The sequence below is a fragment of the Metopolophium dirhodum genome, chromosome 6, assembly GCF_019925205.1.
Source record: "Metopolophium dirhodum isolate CAU chromosome 6, ASM1992520v1, whole genome shotgun sequence".
Lineage (NCBI taxonomy): Eukaryota > Metazoa > Arthropoda > Insecta > Hemiptera > Aphididae > Metopolophium > Metopolophium dirhodum.
The window spans coordinates 25,307,159-25,328,208 of NC_083565.1; the positions used below are offsets into that span (position 1 = coordinate 25,307,159).

General features: G+C 27.3%; 2 protein-coding genes and 1 pseudogene across 3 annotated transcripts; all 3 read right to left on the reverse strand.

Moving 5' to 3' along the window:
• Positions 1-1,209, reverse strand: part of LOC132947563 (uncharacterized) — a 32,683-nt pseudogene extending 31,474 nt beyond the window's left edge.
• Positions 1,210-1,578: 369 nt separating this feature from the next.
• Positions 1,579-7,939, reverse strand: LOC132947150 (UDP-N-acetylglucosamine--peptide N-acetylglucosaminyltransferase 110 kDa subunit-like). 2 transcript variants are annotated; one of them, XM_061017358.1, is made up of 8 exons: positions 7,826-7,939; positions 7,208-7,315; positions 6,778-6,860; positions 6,575-6,710; positions 6,491-6,509; positions 2,775-3,921; positions 1,996-2,291; positions 1,579-1,707 (listed from the first exon to the last, which is right to left on the reverse strand). In XM_061017358.1, exons 2-7 carry the CDS (start codon positions 7,283-7,285, stop codon positions 2,069-2,071), a joined length of 1,686 nt encoding a protein of 561 aa, XP_060873341.1. In that variant the 5' UTR covers positions 7,286-7,315; positions 7,826-7,939; the 3' UTR covers positions 1,579-1,707; positions 1,996-2,068. The 2 variants fall into 2 exon arrangements, with proteins under 2 accessions (XP_060873341.1, XP_060873342.1); XM_061017359.1 differs by lacking the exon at positions 7,826-7,939 and having other exon boundaries at positions 7,208-7,334.
• A 3,874-nt stretch (positions 7,940-11,813) lies between these two features.
• Positions 11,814-17,964, reverse strand: LOC132947378 (UDP-N-acetylglucosamine--peptide N-acetylglucosaminyltransferase-like). Its single transcript, XM_061017654.1, has 7 exons — positions 17,838-17,964; positions 17,220-17,327; positions 16,781-16,863; positions 16,578-16,713; positions 16,494-16,512; positions 12,778-13,924; positions 11,814-11,874 (listed from the first exon to the last, which is right to left on the reverse strand). Exons 2-7 carry the CDS (start codon positions 17,295-17,297, stop codon positions 11,868-11,870), a joined length of 1,470 nt encoding a protein of 489 aa, XP_060873637.1. The 5' UTR covers positions 17,298-17,327; positions 17,838-17,964; the 3' UTR covers positions 11,814-11,867.
• Between the last annotated feature and the right edge of the window lie 3,086 nt (positions 17,965-21,050).

Genomic DNA, 21,050 nt, shown 5'->3' on the forward strand with positions numbered 1-21,050 from the left:
TAATTCAAAAAAACGTGTCGAGTGTAAATTATATTAATTTTTTAGGAGCTCTTGAAGTTAGAATTTTGACGAAATTCGTCAAAATCATGAATAATTGTACATTATTTCGAGTTAGTAATATTAATAAAACTTTTCTTCTTATATAGGAATACGATTTGAAAATCTAATACAAGATCCCTTATAAGTTTTTCTACACATAACAAAAAAAAAAAGGTTCACCAGAAAGTAACACATACATTTTTTTTATGAAAGACTGAGTAGTTCAAATTTTTACGACATTGGATATAAATTAACTTGGAATCGTTTTTCGTATACAATGATTTTATATCATTGAATTTAAATTTAACACGTCCATTACAGTGACCCACACGACACATAGGTACCCACCTTTTTTAAACTTTATATTCCCGGTGTGTTTCAAAGTTCAGGAATGTTTTTGTTTCACATTGCAATAACAAAATGCAATTAATGACATTTTAGGAATTTTTTAGCCATTGAAAATATGTTAAAAGTTTAAATTCGGACGTGAAATAAAAATAAAAATTGAAATGTCGATTTATCCGATGCTTATTTCGTTCTCATTTAAGTAATTTATATACTAATTTGATAACTTAAATCATATTTATTTTAGTCAGTAGGTAGGTACATGCAAAAAATGCTGCTTGTCTTACATTTAAACTATAAAAAAAATGTATAGAAATAATAAAAAAATATCTTATTATCACTGAATGTTTATATTAGCAATTTCAATTCACCATTACCTATACTCGAAATAGTGCGACACTGTTTGAGCTATCTACATTAGATTTTTTTTTTTTTTGAACTTTTGTCGACACAGAATTTTTTGGTCGGTCATAAAACTTGAAAATGTTATTTAATGTTCCTCGTAAGTTGATGTTAATGAAAACTTAAAATAAATTTTAATAATTGATAAAAATGTTTCTATTTTTATCTAAGCTTTGAAAATTTAATACAAGATTGCCCTTGATTTTTCCTACATTCAATAATAAAAAAAAAAATAACTGAAAAATCAATTTAATTATTTACGATCTTTTAAAGCTAGACATTGGATAATCATCCACCCGTAAATCAACAAATTCTCATACGATATTCTTATTTTATCGTTATACAAAAACTATTAACCGAAGCTGCTACTTGAAATTGTCTTCTGTTTATTTTATCACTTTCTATGAATGACAAAATTTTCATAGTATTTTTGCCTCTTTTTGAGTTATTTAGAGATATTTGAAATTTAAAATTTTTAGTTTGTTATAAAAATCAATAAAATTGTATTCGTTGGTAAAATAAATTGAAAATGTTATACAAGGCTCCATATAAGATGTTATAATAGCAGTTGATACATATTATTGATCCACATGAAAATGTTTTTTTAATAAGTATTTAAACTCAAATGTTGACAAAATTTAACAAAATATCGAAAACTTTCAAATTTATTGTAGTTAAAAAAATTATAAAATGTTCAATTTTTAAATCTAGTGTTTGGAAATTTAAAACAACAAATCTCACACTGTAACCAAATAATCTAAAAAATCTATAAACACAGTTATTTTTACAGACGTAAGTTCAAGCTTGGAAAGAATTACAAATTAAAACCAAGAATTACGATTTTAGTTATCTTGTTGTGAATTAATACTACAAAAAACATCTGGGTTGAGACTAATCTTTATGGTGTCAAAGTAATTCAACCTGAAATAAAAAAAAATATATTACATAATTAATATTAAAATCAATTATAATGGGTAGTTGATTAAATGTTTAAGCGAAACACATGACAATAATACTAGTCAACAAAGTGCTTTTGAAGAATTCAGTTAATATAAATTATTCATTACTAAATAACCGGAAAACACAACATAATTATATCCTCGTTTTTTTATTATTACCTAAATAATAATAATTATAGTAATTAATTAAAAAAAAAAGTCTAATAGTTCCACACTTTACTTATTGAAATAATTTAAATCAAATATTTACCAGGATGGAGTATTGTCGTTTTGAAGATGTAGAATATCAAATTACATCTACTTGACAGATGTATTGTCATATTCTATTGCTTTTCATTGTCTGTAATAGCATCATTAAGATCCATTTTTTTCATTGATATATCGGCCAAATTCAACCGAGCGTTAAAATGGTCGTTTGGACTTAACTTGATTGCCATTTCATAATATACTTTGGCTTGTTCGAGAAGGCCACGTTTATCATATATTACCCCCATATCGCAATAGGCATCGGGAAAGTCCGGCCTTATTGCTATTGCATGTTTGTATCTGTTGAAAAATGAATTATATGATTAATACTTAATATACTGAAAAGATTTCCCGAATTGTCCATTACAGAATTCATAGAAAAAAAAATGTATTTTGTAAATTTAAACATATCTCTGAGATAAGAGAATTTAGCCTATAATTCATATTTAAGAATATTTTATATTCTTGTTCATAAAGAATTAATTTTTAGTTGTAAATTAACAAGTCAAAAGTTATAGATGTTGGTCAATAACTTGTTTGTTGTTAAATTGGAAATATTGTTTTAAATTTGACTGATTTTAAATAATTTACCAAAGAAAAGATGTACATTTCATATTATTTTCAAGTTATTGTAACTTGTATATACATTAATAAGCTCATTGAAGTAAAAGAAAAGTACGTTTTTTGAAAATTTTACCAATTTAAAGATTATTTGGAGAATGTTTAGAGGGTCTTTTTAGAGCACATTTTAAACTTATAATGGTGTTGAATTATTATTATTACTTTTGAAGAGCCAAATCATCATGTCCCAGTTGATACAATGTCAGGCCCATTTTCCAATGACCAAATGCATTCATCGGGTTCATAAGTACCGCACAACAGAATGAGTTTCTTGCATTTTGATAATCATCCTTCTCCATATACAAATCCCCCATGGACATGCAAGCATCGGATGCATTTAAATGATCTTTAGTTTTCCTGTATGCATCAAAGAGTTTTTCATATACGTCAATTCTATCAGGATTTATATGGCTACATTTTTCAAGATATAGTGCGGCCTCATTATAATTTTGAATATTATACAAATAGACTAAAGCGAGTTCCAAATTTAAGTTAAAATCGTCGGGCTTGAGTTGCAAACACTTTTTGAATGTTTCAGCAGCTTCATCCATTTTGTCTTCATAGCAGTATGTAATTGCCAACTTTTGTAAATAACACTCATTTTTGGGATCTAGTTGAATTGCTTTTTTGAATGCGAGAGCTGCATTTTGGTAGTCTTTAATTTTGGTGTAGGTCATTCCCAACTGAAAACAAGCATTCGTCCGATCGGGGTTTGTTTCTAAGAGTTGTTTATATTTCAAAATAGATTTTCCAAATTTACCGCTCTTATAATATACATCTGCTAAATTGTTTAATGTTTCTGCACAATTTGTTGCACTGTTGTGGGCAATCTTAAACTCCTTTTTAGCCTCTTTTATTTTGTTTACTTTTAATAGTAGTTTTCCGTACTTATTACGTGCTTTATATAATTCGGGTACTAGACTTAATGCACGTTCATAAGCCAGTTTTGCTGGTTCTAACTCATTAGTCTCAAATAGAAAATCTGCATAATTGGTCCATGCATCCGCACAATAAGGCTTTATTGCACATACTTGAAATAGGTAATCTTTTGCTAGATTATTTTCCGATTTTTTCATGCAAACTAATGCAAAGTTACTTAAAACTTCGGGACATTCGGGATTAATATTATTTGCTTTTTCTAAACATTCCATGCATTCTTCATAATTTCCGCAGTTAAAAAATGATTTTGCATTAAGCAATAAAACATTTAAGTCTTTCGGTTTATGTGTAAGTAAACCTTTGCACATTTTTTGCGTCGCTATGAAATGTCCATTTTGATGTTCTGCTTTTGCAGAGTTTAGAAGCTTATCTAAAAAAAAAATATATAATTTAGAACATTGAACGATAGTTAATATTAAGTTATTTCAGTTAATAAATTGGTAGAATAACAATTGATACAATTCAAACAATTCGATAAGCTGTAATTAATTAGTATATTAATAATGTAAAATATATTTTAAAGTAAATTTTAAGTTCTTAAATGAAAAATAAAATGCTGAGTTTAAACAATATTTCAAATATTGATATATATTCCATTTATATTGACTCTTTAGTGGATATATCTTTGGCTGATAATAGTTTTTCCGTTTTTCAAATTAATATAAGTAGTATTAAGGAACATTTCAATGATATCGTAGCCTTATTGGGCTCAATAAATGATTATTTTAGTGTTATTGTATTATGTGAAACCTGAATTTATTATGAATGATTTTGTATTTAAATTAATTAGCTATAAAACTATTAACCCATTAGGAACATATAATACATTTTAATTTTGAAACGGATTATGATTGACCAACAAGTTTACTAGGGAATGATCGAGGAGATAATATTAAGATTATTTTAATCAAGCTGTATTAGTTGACTTGTATAAACATAAACATTTGATACCTGTATCAGATCATGAACATTAGTACTAGATATAATATGCAAAATGTTAATATACGTTTACTGAAGTGTCAAAAAGTTTTTAGACAAAATAGCGTCTTGTATTTATGTTGTATATAAAATATTAATATTAATCAGTTTGATAGTGTTAAGTCATTCAAAACTTATGTTAATTTTATGGATTTTTCAAATATAATAGAGTTATAATAAGACTGTTAAGTAAAATTCAACCAAATTAACAATTTTTTTTCAACTTTTTTGTCTTCTTAATGTGATGAGCTCCCCCACCACAAGCTTTGCTTTTAGAGGATGTTGCAATATGCATCCTACGGTTTTTTATGTCATTCTTTTTTGTATTATTTAAGTTGTCGTCGCAATGAAGTTCATAATTATTATTATTATTATTAATTGGATTCAAATGTAGTATCATTCTATGACATTATGCGATAGAACAGAAGAAACTTTATTTAGAACTCCTGGCCACCGTTAGAAAACACCAAAAATAATGTGAGATAGGAGCAGTTTCATTGTGTTTGATGACATTTAATTTTCATTTAACTTTTTTGTGCAAATAAATAAAATTTTGAATGGCTGAAGACTGAAGTTGTGTTTTAAAAATTTGTTATTAATGGTTTTGGTAGTTTTGTGTAGGCATGTGTGCGTCGATCACATGGGCTTAATGAATATTTAATGCATAATTTTACAGAAAAACCATAAATTAGTATAAAACGATTGAATTTTAGTTTAATTAATTGCATACAGTGCACAAAAGTTTATATGGTAAATTAATAGTTTAACTAAAATATGTATTAATTTATTGTGGACCAACAATGATAAAAATAAGTGAAATAATACCAAAAATATAACCTTATTTTCCTAAAATATCGAAAATTATTTGAACATTAACAATGTGTGAAATATGTATATAAAATATAAATTAAACCAAAATTGGTCTAATATACTCTATTCCTTGGGATAACATACCGCTTATGTCACATAGAATAAGGTCTGTCGACCGACTAAGTTGTAATTCAAGCTTCAAATAACGTTCTAATATCTATCATTAATTGTTTTCAATTATCAAATATAACATCCTATGAGTAACATTGTATTACATTATCATGCCTTTCACTGATCAAACATTTATTGAATTATTTATTGATATTAAAAAAATAGAAATATTGTCTATAAAGAGCTAAATAACAATCAAAATATTTTGATAATACGAAAAATGAAATATATTCTATGCAAGTTATTTATTTAATTTATTAGAAGGATGTCTCATCTTGAATTGTTGATTATGTTTTTCAATATTGTATCGCTAGTAATGATATTTATAAAACTTATAGATGAGAACATGATCGATGCTAAATCATCGGCTTTTATTTGATATTTTCATTTTCGAGGGAGACATGAGCATTTTTATTTTGTGATATATCTTACTCAATTAATGCTTGGAAATTTAACTATCGAAAAAAAAAACCGTCAACGCTTAAGTACGGATGAAGTTATTACCTTAAAGTTGGATAATTGGTCAATTTGATCTAATATCAAAACTGACAGCACATTATTGAAACTAGTTAACAAAAATATGCCATTTCTTATGTGTATTAGATAGAGACAACAAATGCATGGGTAGGTAGCATCCTCTTAAGAAATATAAATGAAAAAAAAATTTGTGTATACCTATATTTCACAATACCAGGAGGCTCTTGAGTTTGTTAGAAAAATATTGTTATATAAAGCAAAGTAAGTATTGAATTAGTTTAGACAGAAAATTAACTTAAAATGTTCTACATGAATTTTAAGTTGAATATTTCATATATAAATATGGAAACAACATACATGGTGAAGTTTACATTATATTTTATTAAGCCCAGATACCAGTCCTTGAGCAATTTACAAAAAAAAAAGTCGTTTGGTCATAGATTACGTATACTCATCTATATATAACATAGCAATAGATAGTACTTATAATAATTATAACTTACCTAGGCGTTCACTATATATCTAAAAAAAAAATATTTATAATTATATAAATATAATCTAAAAATTTAAATGTTTTTAGTCTATACCTCCATAGCTTGATAAAGCTGCGTTAGAGTATCTCCTGACATTTGAATCGAGCTTGCTTTGCCAAGGGTTGCTCCAGCCAAATCCTTCACTTTGGTAAACCCTAATTTGTCAAATTCATTGGAGATATGTGTAAATCTAAAAAAAAAAAACAATTATATACACATAAGAATGGTAATATTAAGAATAATTGTAAAATATTTACTTTAAAGTGTCTTTTTGTGATAAGATCTTTGTAATAACTGATATCGGTGCTTCAGAGTCTGAATGTTTTGGACAAAATAAATCCTGTAAGTGTTATAATTATTTTTTGATGAATAAATTTAATGTATGTATTTATTCATAATTAATCAAATGCGTTTAATACACATTTTTCTTCTTAAAAGTAATGTACATGGCAAAATAATGTTCAGGGGATCATATTTAGCTTTATTAATCTGCTGTTAGGTATGCGAATAAAAAATATATAATATATAAGGTGAATCTATTTATCATTAGAGTACTTATCAATTCAGTAACTACAGTCCTTTTAAATATCAAATTGAAAAACAGGATTAAAATGAAATCATAGTTTGTATAATTAATGTCCCATAAGCACCCCATATACATAGTTAAATTATTAATATATTACTTACCAATGATGACGAACTCATTGTTTGAAATATTGGTAACAATTGATTTTTCAAATAAAGACAGCAGATAATGATCCACATAAACTTTCGACCAAGACTGTTGTCAATCAACTGTAAAATAAAACATATATTGTAATAAATAGGTACATTAGAATGAATATAGTATAAATATATTTTCATATATAATTAGTAACAGCATATTTCAGTGTTTAGAAAATACTACAAAATATAATATGACGATGATCACTGGTATAGCAAACAGTGAACAGTTAAATCACAACAGCGTTAAGCGCTTTATAGGCTGGTCTAAACAGGAATTAAATAAAATAAAAATACTTAGGTAGACGTTCATGGTTATTAAAGATGTCTATTTAGTATTATGGTAATGGTTGTCTCCAGCCTCGGAAAAAACACGATAATATAAAGAACATCCACACGCCACACTCTGGAGAGCCTATTATATGAGATTTTCTAACACAGATAAACACACTGGTATGTTCGCAACTTGGTTCTTAACTCGTTAATGCCCAGCCTTACATGCGGGACTGTACGATATTTCGTGCAAGTTGAGATAATAATAGTGAATTCTATTTTCATCTAGCACACACTACTTATACTCACTATACGACAACGACGAGTTGGTGATCCACTGATGGCGTTAAAACTTAAAAGCACTCAGCACAGAATGTATTTTAGGTATTTCAGTCGCTTGTTGCAGGCACATAGAAGTTAAGGACTTAAGTATTTAAGTCCAGTGGAGTGAAAAAGCAAGTATAAAGAAAATGTTTAGACTACAAACTACACAATGGAAATTTGGAAATTCATATATGAATAAAATATGTTTATATAGGTTATAGAGACGTATACAACTATAAGAACGCCATTGATTCATGATCCGTGTGACGTGGCTGCGTGTAAAGCTGCAGCTGCTGACGTGGCTGGTGTGCAGCTACCGCAGACTTCTATAATACTACGCTGGACAAGGAACTCCTATACAATTTACATTGTTACAAGTGACGCTCAGCTGTGGACGGTCGCCATTTTGTTGGTTGGCAAAACATTTCATTTATTATACGAAATGTATAAGGAATAACATCGTTTTAATGGTAAAATAAAATAGTAAATGTAAAATGACTTGTATAAAATATACTTTTTTTTTTTTAAACAACATGTTTAGAAATGATAAAATACGATACAAAATAAATCATTATATCATCTTGTTTGTCATATGAAATGCCATACAGTTGCCAACCGACATCGAAGCTTCAATTCATGGCGGGAGTTCGCTATCTAGTACTATATAGATATATGTGTGTGCAGACGACGCAATCTCCAAGAGCGGTATAAAATGTCCTTAGGTAACTATTGGCGGCAATTTTGAATTGTTAAGTGTTCTGATACTTATTTATATCGTTTAATATAATAAATTACGACGAAAGCTTATAATTTATAAATTATAAATTTGTGTACAGAAACTAAGTGGGGGAGGATGACCTATGCACAGTTTCCGTATGTCCTGTATACACATATAATCAGTCATCAGTGTTGCTATAGATACCAATTACGGCATATTTTTATAATTACCTATAATTGATATGTGTGTACCTTGCTTTATGATAGGAGTATTAAACTTTGCTTATTAGTGTGTGTATTAATGTATGGTATAATTAATCATACTGTTGGTAGTGTTACACCATTATAATATTAAACGCATTTCAGAAGGTATAAAATTAAAATTTTTTTTTTACTAAAAAATACACATTTGAAAATACATACAAAGTAACAAATACCGACGAAACGTTATTATAATATAAAATAAGTTATAACTAATTGTTATGCGTTTATATGAGTACCCTTTTCACGTAATTTTGTAGTATTACCTATATTAAATGTTGAATTATGTATCTATGTAATTGCTGAATGCTATAACATTAATGAGTATAAAAACAAAGTAAGTGCCTAATTTCGTTATTATTTGTATTAACTCTTTTTTTTTTTTTAATAACTTTAACTCATTATGATTGATTAAAGATACCATGTTTTTTATTTTTATATTCAAACAATATAAAAACTAAAATTATGTTCGATCATTGTTTCCTCTTAAAATCGTAACTTTCATCATTCGTGCGACGCCACCACCGGCTACAATATAATTATTGAGTAATAATTAAGTGGCTATGTGTATACTATTTTTGTGATTTTGATATATTTTTAGTTCAAATGCTTACATAAATAAAATCGTCCTAATATATTATATTTAATACTTTGATATAGGTATAGTAAAAACCTTGCAACATAATATTAAATTTTTAATCGTTTTGACGAAGTTACCATTTTTTTAAAATTTAAATTTATGGAATAGAAACTTAAAACATTTAAATTGATTTTGTTAGTTAATAAAATATAATAGTTTATTGATTAATTTCATTGAGATTATATAAATATCGGGAAAACATTTTTTAATTATGAATAAATTGTTTAATATAGTAATTGTACCTATATTTGTTGTAAACAAAACTGTTTCAACCCCTCCCCACTCCGTCCCTCCAACCAAAGATAAGAAATTGCTCTGGGTCCGTGCCTGGCATGATGTATTAATATATAAATAATATAAATAAATAAATAGTGGTCGTTCACCAAATACTTAAAATGTTTAATGTAGATCACTTGATGGATAAGGTTGACACCTGATATAGAGAATACTAATTTAATGCCAATTGCAGTAAACAGCATATGCTTGACAGGGATGTAATCTTTATAAAATATTTTGTAATACCTACCGCCAGCTTGCAAACATTAATGTTATGCAATTTTTAACGTACCTCAATTAAAGTGGTCGGCGCTTTCGAGTTGGGTCCCAATTTTTATTTAATAGCTACTAATCGCAGGTACTATACACTAGTTAATAGCTACTAGTTAATAGATACTATAAGTTGTCATAATAGCAGTTGTTACATATTATAGATCTATACCTATGCCTAATTTTTTTTTATAGGTATTTAAAATCAAATTTTGTCAACATTTAACAAAATATTGAACATTTTCAAATTTATTGTTGTTAACAAACTATAAAATGTTTGAACTTTTAAAACAAAATATCTCATACTGTAAACAAATAATATAAAAAAATATACGAATACAGTTATTTTTTACGGACATTTTAAGTTAAAATTTGGAAGAAATAACATATTATATCTATTAAAACAAAAATTACGATTTTGGTTATTTTGTTGTAATTTACAAATGTTATTCGTTGGTATATGAAATGTTTATGTTGAAATTTTTATGAATTTGAATAAAACGATTACTAATGAGTAAAGGAAAAAATGTGGGGAGCATGCTCGGAGAATCACATAGGTAGTGGGTATACAATATTTGAATTGGTCAAAAAAATTTGAAATTGAATACAATATTCCATATTATGTAGAAGTTATTATTAGTTAAATTTTAAAAACATGTCGAGTGTAATTTACAATAATTTTTAAGGAGCTCTTGAAGTTAGAATTTCAGCAAAATTCGTCAAAATTATGAAGAATTGTACATCTTTTTTGAGTTAGTAGTATTAATAAAATTTTTGTTTTTATATATTATAAGATTTGAAAATCTAATACAAGATCCCTTAAAAGTTTTCCTACGTATAACAAAAAAAAAAAGGTTTACCTGGAAGTCACATACATTTTTTTTATGAAAGACTGAGTAGTTCAAATTTGTACCACATTGGATATTCAATCGTAAATTAACTTGGAATCGTTTTTCGTATACAATGATTTTATATCATGTTAATGTAAACTTAAATAAAAAAATGAGCGTAAATACACAATAATTTCTTATAAGCTTCTGAAGTTAAAATGTTGACAAAATTCATCAAAAACACGTAAATTGGAAAATTATTTCTAGTTAAAAATTCATAAAAGTGTTTCTATCTCTATCTAAGCTTTGAAAATTTAATACAAGATTACCCTTGATTTTTCCTACATTCAATAAAAAAAAAGTGTACTGAAAAATCAATTTATATATTTACAATCTTTCAAAACTAGACATTGGGTCAAAAGTAATAAAATGTTCAATTTTTAATTCTAGGGCTTGGAAATTTAAAACAACAAATCTCACACTGTAACCAAATAATCTAAAAAATCTATAAACACAGTTATTTTTACAGACGTTGTAAGTTCAAGCTTGGAAAGAATTACAAATTAAAACCAAGAATTACGATTTTAGTTATCTTGTTGTAAATTAATACTACAAAAAACATCTGGGTTGAGACTAATGTTTATGGTATCAAAGTAATTCAACCTGAAATAAAAAAAAATATATTACATAATTAATATTAAAATCAATTATAATGGGTAGTTGATTAAATGTTTAAGTGAAACACATGACAATAATACTAGTCAACAAAGTGCTTTTGAAGAATTCAGTTAATATAAATTATTTATTACTAAGAAATCGGAAAACACAACATAATTAAATCCTCGTTTTTTTATTATTAACTAAATAATAATAACTGTAGTAATTAATCAAAAAAAAAGTCTAATAGTTCCACACATTACTTATTGAAATAATTTAAATCAAATATTTACCAGGATGGAGTATTGTCGTTTTGAAGATGTAGAACATTAAACTACATCTACTTGACAGATGTATTGTCATATTCTATTGCTTTTCATTGTCTGTAATAGCATCATTAAGATCCATTTTTTTCATTGATATATCGGCCAAATTCAACTGAGCGTTAAAATGGTCGTTTGGACTTAACTTGATTGCCATTTCATAATATACTTTGCTTGTTCGAGAAGGCCACGTTTATCATATATTACCACCGTGGCCTTCTCGAACAAGCCAAAGTATATTATACTCAGGGCGCCCTGACGTAACCCGTCGGAGGGATGTTTCCGCGTCACCCAAAGGCGTGAAGGAGCCGCCCTCGCGACATATGGCTAAAGGTGTAAAAACCCCAGAGAGAATGGTCTTATAACCCCCCGTCACACAGTGGTTAGTAATATTACCTCCATATCACAATAGGCATCGGGAAAGTCCGGCCTTATTGCTATTGCATGTTTGTATCTGTTGAAAAATGAATTATATGATTAATACTTAATATACTGAAAAGATTTCCCGAATTGTCCATTACAGAATTCATAGAAAAAAAAATGTATTTTGTAAATTTAAACATATCTCCGAGATAAGAGAATTTAGCCTATAATTCATATTTAAGAATATTTTATATTCTTGTTCATAAAGAATTAATTTTTAGTTGTAAATTAACAAGTCAAAAAAACGTTTTTAAATTAAAAATCAAAAGTTATAGATGTTGGTCAATAACTTGTTTGTTGTTAAATTGGAAATATTGTTTTAAACTTGACTGATTTTAAATAATTTACCAAAGAAAAGATGTACATTTCATATTATTTTCAAGTTATTGTAACTTGTATATACATTAATAAGCTCATTGAAGTAAAAGAAAAGTACGTTTTTTGAAAATTTTACCAATTTAAAGATTATTTGGAGAATGTTTAGAGGGTCTTTTTAGAGCACATTTTAAACTTATAATGGTGTTGAATTATTATTATTACTTTTGAAGAGCCAAATCATCATGTCCCAGTTGATACAATGTCAGGCCCATTTTCCAATGACCAAATGCATTCATCGGGTTCATAAGTACCGCACAACAGAATGAGTTTCTTGCATTTTGATAATCATCCTTCTCCATATACAAATCCCCCATGGACATGCAAGCATTGGATGCATTTAAATGATCTTTAGTTTTCCTGTATGCATCAAAGAGTTTTTCATATACGTCAATTCTATCAGGATTTATATGGCTACATTTTTCAAGATATAGTGCGGCCTCATTATAATTTTGAATATTATACAAATAGACTAAAGCGAGTTCCAAATTTAAGTTAAAATCGTCGGGCTTGAGTTGCAAACACTTTTTGAATGTTTCAGCAGCTTCATCCATTTTGTCTTCATAGCAGTATGTAATTGCCAACTTTTGTAAATAACACTCATTTTTGGGATCTAGTTGAATTGCTTTTTTGAATGCGAGAGCTGCATTTTGGTAGTCTTTAATTTTGGTGTAGGTCATTCCCAACTGAAAACAAGCATTCGTCCGATCGGGGTTTGTTTCTAAGAGTTGTTTATATTTCAAAATAGATTTTCCAAATTTACCGCTCTTATAATATACATCTGCTAAATTGTTTAATGTTTCTGCACAATTTGTTGCACTGTTGTGGGCAATCTTAAACTCCTTTTTAGCCTCTTTTATTTTGTTTACTTTTAATAGTAGTTTTCCGTACTTATTACGTGCTTTATATAATTCGGGTACTAGACTTAATGCACGTTCATAAGCCAGTTTTGCTGGTTCTAACTCATTAGTCTCAAATAGAAAATCTGCATAATTGGTCCATGCATCCGCACAATAAGGCTTTATTGCACATACTTGAAATAGGTAATCTTTTGCTAGATTATTTTCCGATTTTTTCATGCAAACTAATGCAAAGTTACTTAAAACTTCGGGACATTCGGGATTAATATTATTTGCTTTTTCTAAACATTCCATGCATTCTTCATAATTTCCGCAGTTAAAAAATGATTTTGCATTAAGCAATAAAACATTTAAGTCTTTCGGTTTATGTGTAAGTAAACCTTTGCACATTTTTTGCGTCGCTATGAAATGTCCATTTTGATGTTCTGCTTTTGCAGAGTTTAGAAGCTTATCTAAAAAAAAAATATATAATTTAGAACATTGAACGATAGTTAATATTAAGTTATTTCAGTTAATAAATTGGTAGAATAACAATTGATACAATTCAAACAATTCGATAAGCTGTAATTAATTAGTATATTAATAATGTAAAATATATTTTAAAGTAAATTTTAAGTTCTTAAATGAAAAATAAAATGCTGAGTTTAAACAATATTTCAAATATTGATATATATTCCATTTATATTGACTCTTTAGTGGATATATCTTTGGCTGATAATAGTTTTTCCGTTTTTCAAATTAATATAAGTAGTATTAAGGAACATTTCAATGATATCGTAGCCTTATTGGGCTCAATAAATGATTATTTTAGTGTTATTGTATTATGTGAAACCTGAATTTATTATGAATGATTTTGTATTTAAATTAATTAGCTATAAAACTATTAACCCATTAGGAACATATAATACATTTTAATTTTGAAACGGATTATGATTGACCAACAAGTTTACTAGGGAATGATCGAGGAGATAATATTAAGATTATTTTAATCAAGCTGTATTAGTTGACTTGTATAAACATAAACATTTGATACCTGTATCAGATCATGAACATTAGTACTAGATATAATATGCAAAATGTTAATATACGTTTACTGAAGTGTCAAAAAGTTTTTAGACAAAATAGCGTCTTGTATTTATGTTGTATATAAAATATTAATATTAATCAGTTTGATAGTGTTAAGTCATTCAAAACTTATGTTAATTTTATGGATTTTTCAAATATAATAGAGTTATAATAAGACTGTTAAGTAAAATTCAACCAAATTAACAATTTTTTTTCAACTTTTTTGTCTTCTTAATGTGATGAGCTCCCCCACCACAAGCTTTGCTTTTAGAGGATGTTGCAATATGCATCCTACGGTTTTTTATGTCATTCTTTTTTGTATTATTTAAGTTGTCGTCGCAATGAAGTTCATAATTATTATTATTATTATTAATTGGATTCAAATGTAGTATCATTCTATGACATTATGCGATAGAACAGAAGAAACTTTATTTAGAACTCCTGGCCACCGTTAGAAAACACCAAAAATAATGTGAGATAGGAGCAGTTTCATTGTGTTTGATGACATTTAATTTTCATTTAACTTTTTTGTGCAAATAAATAAAATTTTGAATGGCTGAAGACTGAAGTTGTGTTTTAAAAATTTGTTATTAATGGTTTTGGTAGTTTTGTGTAGGCATGTGTGCGTCGATCACATGGGCTTAATGAATATTTAATGCATAATTTTACAGAAAAACCATAAATTAGTATAAAACGATTGAATTTTAGTTTAATTAATTGCATACAGTGCACAAAAGTTTATATGGTAAATTAATAGTTTAACTAAAATATGTATTAATTTATTGTGGACCAACAATGATAAAAATAAGTGAAATAATACCAAAAATATAACCTTATTTTCCTAAAATATCGAAAATTATTTGAACATTAACAATGTGTGAAATATGTATATAAAATATAAATTAAACCAAAATTGGTCTAATATACTCTATTCCTTGGGATAACATACCGCTTATGTCACATAGAATAAGGTCTGTCGACCGACTAAGTTGTAATTCAAGCTTCAAATAACGTTCTAATATCTATCATTAATTGTTTTCAATTATCAAATATAACATCCTATGAGTAACATTGTATTACATTATCATGCCTTTCACTGATCAAACATTTATTGAATTATTTATTGATATTAAAAAAATAGAAATATTGTCTATAAAGAGCTAAATAACAATCAAAATATTTTGATAATACGAAAAATGAAATATATTCTATGCAAGTTATTTATTTAATTTATTAGAAGGATGTCTCATCTTGAATTGTTGATTATGTTTTTCAATATTGTATCGCTAGTAATGATATTTATAAAACTTATAGATGAGAACATGATCGATGCTAAATCATCGGCTTTTATTTGATATTTTCATTTTCGAGGGAGACATGAGCATTTTTATTTTGTGATATATCTTACTCAATTAATGCTTGGAAATTTAACTATCGAAAAAAAAAACCGTCAACGCTTAAGTACGGATGAAGTTATTACCTTAAAGTTGGATAATTGGTCAATTTGATCTAATATCAAAACTGACAGCACATTATTGAAACTAGTTAACAAAAATATGCCATTTCTTATGTGTATTAGATAGAGACAACAAATGCATGGGTAGGTAGCATCCTCTTAAGAAATATAAATGAAAAAAAAATTTGTGTATACCTATATTTCACAATACCAGGAGGCTCTTGAGTTTGTTAGAAAAATATTGTTATATAAAGCAAAGTAAGTATTGAATTAGTTTAGACAGAAAATTAACTTAAAATGTTCTACATGAATTTTAAGTTGAATATTTCATATATAAATATGGAAACAACATACATGGTGAAGTTTACATTATATTTTATTAAGCCCAGATACCAGTCCTTGAGCAATTTACAAAAAAAAAAGTCGTTTGGTCATAGATTACGTATACTCATCTATATATAACATAGCAATAGATAGTACTTATAATAATTATAACTTACCTAGGCGTTCACTATATATCTAAAAAAAAAATATTTATAATTATATAAATATAATCTAAAAATTTAAATGTTTTTAGTCTATACCTCCATAGCTTGATAAAGCTGCGTTAGAGTATCTCCTGACATTTGAATCGAGCTTGCTTTGCCAAGGGTTGCTCCAGCCAAATCCTTCACTTTGGTAAACCCTAATTTGTCAAATTCATTGGAGATATGTGTAAATCTAAAAAAAAAAAACAATTATATACACATAAGAATGGTAATATTAAGAATAATTGTAAAATATTTACTTTAAAGTGTCTTTTTGTGATAAGATCTTTGTAATAACTGATATCGGTGCTTCAGAGTCTGAATGTTTTGGACAAAATAAATCCTGTAAGTGTTATAATTATTTTTTGATGAATAAATTTAATGTATGTATTTATTCATAATTAATCAAATGCGTTTAATACACATTTTTCTTCTTAAAAGTAATGTACATGGCAAAATAATGTTCAGGGGATCATATTTAGCTTTATTAATCTGCTGTTAGGTATGCGAATAAAAAATATATAATATATAAGGTGAATCTATTTATCATTAGAGTACTTATCAATTCAGTAACTAGAGTCCTTTTAAATATCAAATTGAAAAACAGGATTTTCCTGATTAAAATGAAATCATAGTTTGTATAATTAATGTCCCATAAGCATCCCATATACATAGTTAAATTATTAATATATTACTTACCAATGATGACGAACTCATTGTTTGAAATATTGGTAACAATTGATTTTTCAAATAAAGACAGCAGATAATGATCCACATAAACTTTCGACCAAGACTGTTGTCAATCAACTGTAAAATAAAACATATATTGTAATAAATAGGTACATTAGAATGAATATAGTATAAATATATTTTCATATATAATTAGTAACAGCATATTTCAGTGTTTAGAAAATACTACAAAATATAATATGACGATGATCACTGGTATAGCAAACAGTGAACAGTTAAATCACAACAGCGTTAAGCGCTTTATAGGCTGGTCTAAACAGGAATTAAATAAAATAAAAATACTTAGGTAGACGTTCATGGTTATTAAAGATGTCTATTTAGTATTATGGTAATGGTTGTCTCCAGCCTCGGAAAAAACACGATAATATAAAGAACATCCACACGCCACACTCTGGAGAGCCTATTATATGAGATTTTCTAACACAGATAAACACACTGGTATGTTCGCAACTTGGTTCTTAACTCGTTAATGCCCAGCCTTACATGCGGGACTGTACGATATTTCGTGCAAGTTGAGATAATAATAGTGAATTCTATTTTCATCTAGCACACACTACTTATACTCACTATACGACAACGACGAGTTGGTGATCCACTGATGGCGTTAAAACTTAAAAGCACTCAGCACAGAATGTATTTTAGGTATTTCAGTCGCTTGTTGCAGGCACATAGAAGTTAAGGACTTAAGTATTTAAGTCCAGTGGAGTGAAAAAGCAAGTATAAAGAAAATGTTTAGACTACAAACTACACAATGGAAATTTGGAAATTCATATATGAATAAAATATGTTTATATAGGTTATAGAGACGTATACAACTATAAGAACGCCATTGATTCATGATCCGTGTGACGTGGCTGCGTGTAAAGCTGCAGCTGCTGACGTGGCTGGTGTGCAGCTACCGCAGACTTCTATAATACTACGCTGGACAAGGAACTCCTATACAATTTACATTGTTACAAGTGACGCTCAGCTGTGGACGGTCGCCATTTTGTTGGTTGGCAAAACATTTCATTTATTATACGAAATGTATAAGGAATAACATCGTTTTAATGGTAAAATAAAATAGTAAATGTAAAATGACTTGTATAAAATATACTTTTTTTTTTTTAAACAACATGTTTAGAAATGATAAAATACGATACAAAATAAATCATTATATCATCTTGTTTGTCATATGAAATGCCATACAGTTGCCAACCGACATCGAAGCTTCAATTCATGGCGGGAGTTCGCTATCTAGTACTATATAGATATATGTGTGTGCAGACGACGCAATCTCCAAGAGCGGTATAAAATGTCCTTAGGTAACTATTGGCGGCAATTTTGAATTGTTAAGTGTTCTGATACTTATTTATATCGTTTAATATAATAAATTACGACGAAAGCTTATAATTTATAAATTATAAATTTGTGTACAGAAACTAAGTGGGGGAGGATGACCTATGCACAGTTTCCGTATGTCCTGTATACACATATAATCAGTCATCAGTGTTGCTATAGATACCAATTACGGCATATTTTTATAATTACCTATAATTGATATGTGTGTACCTTGCTTTATGATAGGAGTATTAAACTTTGCTTATTAGTGTGTGTATTAATGTATGGTATAATTAATCATACTGTTGGTAGTGTTACACCATTATAATATTAAACGCATTTCAGAAGGTATAAAATTAAAATTTTTTTTTTACTAAAAAATACACATTTGAAAATACATACAAAGTAACAAATACCGACGAAACGTTATTATAATATAAAATAAGTTATAACTAATTGTTATGCGTTTATATGAGTACCCTTTTCACGTAATTTTGTAGTATTACCTATATTAAATGTTGAATTATGTATCTATGTAATTGCTGAATGCTATAACATTAATGAGTATAAAAACAAAGTAAGTGCCTAATTTCGTTATTATTTGTATTAACTCTTTTTTTTTTTTTAATAACTTTAACTCATTATGATTGATTAAAGATACCATGTTTTTTATTTTTATATTCAAACAATATAAAAACTAAAATTATGTTCGATCATTGTTTCCTCTTAAAATCGTAACTTTCATCATTCGTGCGACGCCGCCACCGGCTACAATATAATTATTGAGTAATAATTAAGTGGCTATGTGTATACTATTTTTGTGATTTTGATATATTTTTAGTTCAAATGCTTACATAAATAAAATCGTCCTAATATATTATATTTAATACTTTGATATAGGTATAGTAAAAACCTTGCAACATAATATTAAATTTTTAATCGTTTTGACGAAGTTACCATTTTTTTAAAATTTAAATTTATGGAATAGAAACTTAAAACATTTAAATTGATTTTGTTAGTTAATAAAATATAATAGTTTATTGATTAATTTCATTGAGATTATATAAATATCGGGAAAACATTTTTTAATTATGAATAAATTGTTTAATATAGTAATTGTACCTATATTTGTTGTAAACAAAACTGTTTCAACCCCTCCCCACTCCGTCCCTCCAACCAAAGATAAGAAATTGCTCTGGGTCCGTGCCTGGCATGATGTATTAATATATAAATAATATAAATAAATAAATAGTGGTCGTTCACCAAATACTTAAAATGTTTAATGTAGATCACTTGATGGATAAGGTTGACACCTGATATAGAGAATACTAATTTAATGCCAATTGCAGTAAACAGCATATGCTTGACAGGGATGTAATCTTTATAAAATATTTTGTAATACCTACCGCCAGCTTGCAAACATTAATGTTATGCAATTTTTAACGTACCTCAATTAAAGTGGTCGGCGCTTTCGAGTTGGGTCCCAATTTTTATTTAATAGCTACTAATCGCAGGTACTATACACTAGTTAATAGCTACTAGTTAATAGATACTATAAGTTGTCATAATAGCAGTTGTTACATATTATAGATCTATACCTATGCCTAATTTTTTTTTATAGGTATTTAAAATCAAATTTTGTCAACATTTAACAAAATATTGAACATTTTCAAATTTATTGTTGTTAACAAACTATAAAATGTTTGAACTTTTAAAACAAAATATCTCATACTGTAAACAAATAATATAAAAAAATATACGAATACAGTTATTTTTTACGGACATTTTAAGTTAAAATTTGGAAGAAATAACATATTATATCTATTAAAACAAAAATTACGATTTTGGTTATTTTGTTGTAATTTACAAATGTTATTCGTTGGTATATGAAATGTTTATGTTGAAATTTTTATGAATTTGAATAAAACGATTACTAATGAGTAAAGGAAAAAATGTGGGGAGCATGCTCGGAGAATCACATAGGTAGTGGGTATACAATATTTGAATTGGTCAAAAAAATTTGAAATTGAATACAATATTCCATATTATGTAGAAGTTATTATTAGTTAAATTTTAAAAACATGTCGAGTGTAATTTACAATAATTTTTAAGGAGCTCTTGAAGTTAGAATTTCAGCAAAATTCGTCAAAATTATGAAGAATTGTACATCTTTTTTGAGTTAGTAGTATTAATAAAATTTTTGTTTTTATATATTATAAGATTTGAAAATCTAATACAAGATCCCTTAAAAGTTTTCCTACGTATAACAAAAAAAAAAAGGTTTACCTGGAAGTCACATACATTTTTTTTATGAAAGACTGAGTAGTTCAAATTTGTACCACATTGGATATTCAATCGTAAATTAACTTGGAATCGTTTTTCGTATACAATGATTTTATATCATGTTAATGTAAACTTAAATAAAAAAATGAGCGTAAATACACAATAATTTCTTATAAG